At 43.8% G+C, this 5,659-nt stretch overlaps 1 protein-coding gene across 1 annotated transcript; it reads left to right on the top strand.

Annotated features, from left to right (window-relative positions):
- Positions 1–3,439: 3,439 nt before the first annotated feature.
- MELLADRAFT_85819 (uncharacterized protein) lies at positions 3,440–4,090 on the top strand (the record flags this gene model as incomplete). Its single annotated transcript, XM_007409229.1, has 3 exons — positions 3,440–3,447; positions 3,559–3,900; positions 3,982–4,090. The coding sequence occupies 3 exons, from the start codon at positions 3,440–3,442 to the stop codon at positions 4,088–4,090; spliced, it is 459 nt and encodes a 152-aa protein (XP_007409291.1).
- Positions 4,091–5,659: the final 1,569 nt, after the last annotated feature.

Here is a 5,659-nt window from a genome sequence, read left to right on the forward strand (position 1 = left end):
CAAAGCTCCACCTCCCATCAAAGTCAATCAGTGGCTCGAGGGAAGTTTCTTACTGTTGAGAGTATCACCGAAGAGGACGAGCGCGAGGATTACGACTTGGACAGTTCAGGTCCTTCCAAGGAGCCTGCGCTTCGCACTGCCATCAACGACGATGAGAGCGATACCGAACACGATCCCCAGGAACTTGAAGAGGATATCACCCCTGTTCTGGACCTCGATGACGAGGGTGAGTGGGATTCAGCGGATGCTGAAGATGAAGCATGTCCTCAGCTTGCTTTGGAGAAAGAGGTTGCACCTACACACCGACGCGAAGCAAACAATACTGATTTCATCTTGCGCAAGGTCAGAAAACTTGTCCTCCAACTTGATACACATGGATTTGGTACTGATGTTAACGTTTCTTCTTTTGTTCTCAGGTTGACTTCTTGACCCGTCGAATTACTCGCTCCGCGGCATGGCGGAAAGAGTTTGAACGAGTCAGCAAGGCAAAGGGCTTCACTGGCTCTCTTATTGCCGGTTATGGCATTCGCTGGAACATCAAATATGAAAGCCGACACAAGGCCTGGATGGCCAGGGAGGTAAGTTCTTTTATCTCATTTTCAAACTCTCCTGCAATGTTGAGCTGATGTTAATTACTTCGTCTGTAGGTAATAAATCAACTTTGCAAAGATGATCTCGACGTTGTTCACGCCAAGAACCGACCTCCTCGTAAAAACGGAAAACCTTATGGATACTTTCACGAGATGGAGATGTCATCTCATGAATGGGCTCAAGTGCATAAGGTCAACAACGAGCTGGAGGTAAAATTTCATTCTTCCTTCTTTCTTTCTTCAATCTTCAATTAATATTTCTTTATTAAACCAGCCGTTCCTCAAGATGACCCTCAAGATGGAGGGCGATGGCCCTACTGGGTGCATGGTCATCCCGCAGTACGTGGAGCTTCGAAATACACTCGACAAGAAAATCGACGCTTTGACAGCTACCGACGCAATGTATCCTATGCTTGCCAAGATGCGAGCAAAGACCGAAGAGTATCTCAACGAGGCCCTGTCGTGTCAGACTCTGGTCATGGCTACAGTCTTACACCCGTTCTTCCGGCTCAAATTTTTCAAGAAGTGGTTTGGTAGTGCCTCAAATGTTACCATCAACGCCGAAGCCGATCTTCGAATGCTCTACAGGGAATACGAGCAAACTGCCTCTCTCAAGACACAACCCCCAGTCCGTACTCAAAAGTCAGCCACGAGTCAGGGTTCTTCCCCAAAGGGTGCGATCTTTGACCTGGATAGCGAGGACGAGTCGGATACTGCTGATGTCTTAGACACCAATCTTGATGATTACCTACGCATGGGAAATAAGATGATTGCCTCGGATTATGACCTCACTGATCCACACTCAGCTCTGCAATGGTGGCGGGTAAGTAGGAAATTCATCATTATTTTATTAACCTGCCTCAGAAGCTTACCTCTGGCTTATTCTTAGGTCAACGAAAAGAAATATCGAATCATCGCTTTGATGGCACGGGATTATCTCGCTTCGACTTCGTCCTCATGTGCTGCTGAGCGTATTTTCTCTTGTGCGAAGGACATATGCACGTCTTGTAGAGGTAGTTTGCTACCTCGCACCATTGAAGTCTTAGTTTCAAGTCGGCTCTGGTTGAGGGAAGGTGTGGATTTGGGTGATCAATTCAAAGAATTGGTTGATGCTTTTCAGAAGCTTGGTATTAAGATGAATTAGGATTTTGGCTCAATTTTTTTGCACAACATTGGCGGCTGCTTATGATTTGTAGTTCATTCAATTATATCTTTTCTTATTTCTATTTCTTTCTAACACTAATAATAGTTTGTACCTCTTCTTCTTTTTTATCTTTCTCGACTAGTTTATCTTTCTTTTGGTCACTAGATCATGTTTTTGTCTGTTCCCTCTCTTTCTAACCCTAATACTAATTTGTCTCTAAAGGTTTATCTATGTCTTTTCTTTATAATGACATGATAGTCGATTTTAAGTGTGTAACGTTGCGGTAGCTTGTGTTGCGTTGCGCAGGGGTTGCTACGCTACGAGGAGTTCAAAATTCACTCTTTTTTTTTTAGCTACGCTCCCAGAAAACGCCAAGAGAGAATTTTAATTTGCGTTACGCACCGTTAAATCAGACTGCTGCGCTGCTTAACGTAGCTGACCCGGGGTTGCTGGTATCACTCAAGAATTCAATCTGTGATTAACCCCTTCAAAAAATTTCTGCGCTGAGCTCGCCTCAACGAAAATGCACAACTTGCCTCCAGCCCTGAAAAGTCGATCACGGAGACAGATTTCTCGCAAATACCGGTGTTGCCCATTTACTGCAAGCCCTTGCGCTCACGTTCCACAGCTTTGAAGGACTATGGTACCCATTGAGTGTGAATTCAAGGGTTGCATACCCTTAGCACTTCTTTTCTGCTATGGGCCACCGGCAAACTTTTGAACATCGTGATCACGCAGGAGCCCCCCACTTGTGCAGAGTTGTATATAGTGGGATTTCAAAGCCCTGGCAGCGCTAGAATCTCTTTATCGTAATCATGTCTCTGCGGAAATGGAGGAGTACCGCTCTGTACCTCTCAACTGAAAGAATTCGAAATTACGGCCCAAATAAGAGATGGAGACAAGCATTGAATCAAATTGGCTCTAAGAGTAGTGTGATAACTGCACACGGTACTTTGAATAGAAATTGAGCCCAATGAGGATTGGAGAAGTTGACTCCACCAAGCTGTACATCACCAGGTAAAATTGCCCGGTGAAAGGGAAATCAATAAAGCACAATTTGAAAGACCTAAGATCGATCGCTGAGTTGTTCGAGCATACTAGCGGTTGATGACTGTTGGTATTCCGATCATGGGCGTACCTGAATTCAGATGTCGTCGATAAGTGAGATGGATTGGATTGAAGTGGATAATTGGTGGAGGTATCTTCGGGCGCCGCGTTAGTCTTCCAAGTGAGAAATTTCGCTCCTCATGGCTTCAGCTGGTACGGCTTGTTTGGGACGTAAATCATTTTAAGTCAAGCCGCTATTTGCATCTTCGCACGCAAAGAGTCCTAGATCGGTACTACTTTAGTCCTTCGAGACATATTGAAGAGTTATATATTTCAAAGCCTCACGAGAATATAACCATGAACTTCGGCCTGAAGGCGTGTTGTTAGGTAGAGGGGCAGCCGATGGCTATCTATCAACTTTCATCTGGGCATCACCACCTCAAGGATATATAAGGCATCCAGGAATTGCGATTGATCGTGTTTCCACATCCAGCTTCAGTCATCAGCTTCACATCTACATCAGTCTCTAGCTATCATCTCTTACTCTTGGTATTTTATCTACCAAATCATTATCATCTGAATCATTATCTCGGTCTTATCACCCGATACTTTTCACTGCCAGAGTTTTGTTCCAGACTATACTTACTCTACTTACAAGATGTTCACGTAAGTCTCCGTCTGTCCTATCTCCCCCTAATCCAAACTAGCACCAACTTCCTCGTCTTCGCTTTTTCACCCTCAATAAACTAAAAATCCACCTATTTGCTACCGTTTCAGCATTAGGCATCTTTCGGCTGCAATCATCTTGCTCTTCGTCGTCACTGGGTTCTCCCAAGCCCGCCGTCATCACATTCGATCTGGAAGTTTTCCAGACGCTCCTTGTGTAGCAACGTTGAAGAAACCCAATGGGGGAGATGACAAACACCGTAAATGGTATTCACCATGGGAGGTTACCGACCACAACTGGAGAGAAGTTTGGCCAGCCGGATCCATGGGTATCAAAAATGCCACATTGTTCGAAGGAGATGGAACAGCTTGTCGTGTCGATTTTGAGGTCAATCTCTACAGTTGTACTTTTGATGGGTCGGCTTATGGGGTCAATTTCACTGGAATCGAACTGTGCGTACTTTACCACCTAGCTCTTCAATTTTGTGGGACGCTGAATTTCATTTTCCCTTCCTCTTTCAATTCATCTTTTAGTCATCATAGTCAACCATCACCTCTACCTGGAACTGCCGAGGCGAACAAGACGGGTCCCATCACTTGGAAAAATTGTCCCGAGGGCTTGAAAATCCATCTAGACTTTTAACAACATCAATTCCATTGTCTGAAAACTTTTTACATACCACTTTTCCTTTACAATTATTACAATCTTTCTCTTCATTCATTTATACAGTAGTTTTTCTTTGTGAAACATTCTTTTCATTTCTGTTCCTTTATACATACCACAAGCGTGGACAAGTTTGTGAATCTCAAACCAATCATTTTTGTCAATTATCACATTTTATCTTTTGAGTACAATTATTTTATGATCAGTCATACACAAAACATCCAATAGCCGTGATCTCAGAGTCTACAGCTTTTTCCAACCAAGTGAACACATCTTGAGCCTTGTTCAACAGAAAATGTGGGAGATAGCACTTGCCATCTTGATGAAATCCATAGCGATAAACTCCATTTTTTTCAAAAGACTTTGTAAGAGTTAGACTTTGCTGAATTGATGTGCTTGATGTAGCTCCATCAAGCAGACAATTAAAAGCGGACTAAATCACACCTTACACTGAGCCCGCTAGTTTTCACTTGGCGATATTTACAAAGCCACACTTCTTGATATCACGATCTACACATACCGGAGCCTCGCCAGTGAACTTCGCCATCTCCTGGATGCCACTTGCCTTGGGGTGCGGGTTCCGAGGTTGATGCAGCTTGGGTTGAGCTAGATTTCCTCTCAGCCAGACTAGGTTTCTAGGCGAAGGAGACTCCGCTGGCTCAGAGAGTCCAGCAAATGATGGACCCTTGCTAACTCAGTCTCCATTCCTCTTATTTCCCAGTGTCTAATTGTATGGCTTCTCACCTCTCTGTATTTTTCATTGAACCATTACTTTTGCTCAAAAGCTTTGATGGTATGAAATGACAGCTAGTTGAGTAATGTCCAGCAAAAGAGTACTCTTCCATAAATCAATGGCCAAATGATTGTATTTTCACATCAATTTGTGCTCTCAACAAAATGGCATCTCATCTGAAATAGTGATCCAGGTAAATGTTTTGTTAATGATACCTTTGATATTAGCCTTAGAGACAAGCATCAAGAAACTCTCTGAAGGGGGTAGAAGAAACAGTGAGAGAGTTGTGCTGCAGGAACAAGGCAGTACAGAAAAGTACAGCACCTTCTGGTGCACTACAGGTCCCTGGAATCACACCAGGCATCTGAGTCACCCTGCCATTTGTTTGGTAAATGTGTTTTGTAACCTGATATTCTGATGTTGCCAGGCCAAGGACCAGGATCCATTCCATTGTTGTTCAAGGGTACTAACTACATGCAAAAGGTGCACAATGTTGATCCCACATTAGACATCCTTGTGCCATCACACTTGTGGCAGAAGCTTTGAAATAAGCATTTTGTCTGTTTGGTTTCCTAATTGTGACCAACATTTTCTGGGGGCCTGATAGGATGCTATTGCAAGAAATAATTGTTCAATGTGTGCCAACACAGCCTCTAAGATTCTGTTACTGTGGTAGGACCTGATGAGGGAGAAAATCCTCTGCAACATGATGAAAGGGCAATTTTTGCAACTCAGTGAAACAGCAGGTTTGTAATTTCGTTAATCTCAGTTAAAGCTGATGGCACTGCCGTCTTCCCTGCCTCAGGAGAACGGCC

The sequence above is a fragment of the Melampsora larici-populina genome, assembly GCF_000204055.1.
Source record: "Melampsora larici-populina 98AG31 unplaced genomic scaffold MELLAscaffold_15, whole genome shotgun sequence".
NCBI classification, from domain to species: Eukaryota; Fungi; Basidiomycota; class Pucciniomycetes; order Pucciniales; family Melampsoraceae; genus Melampsora; species Melampsora laricis-populina.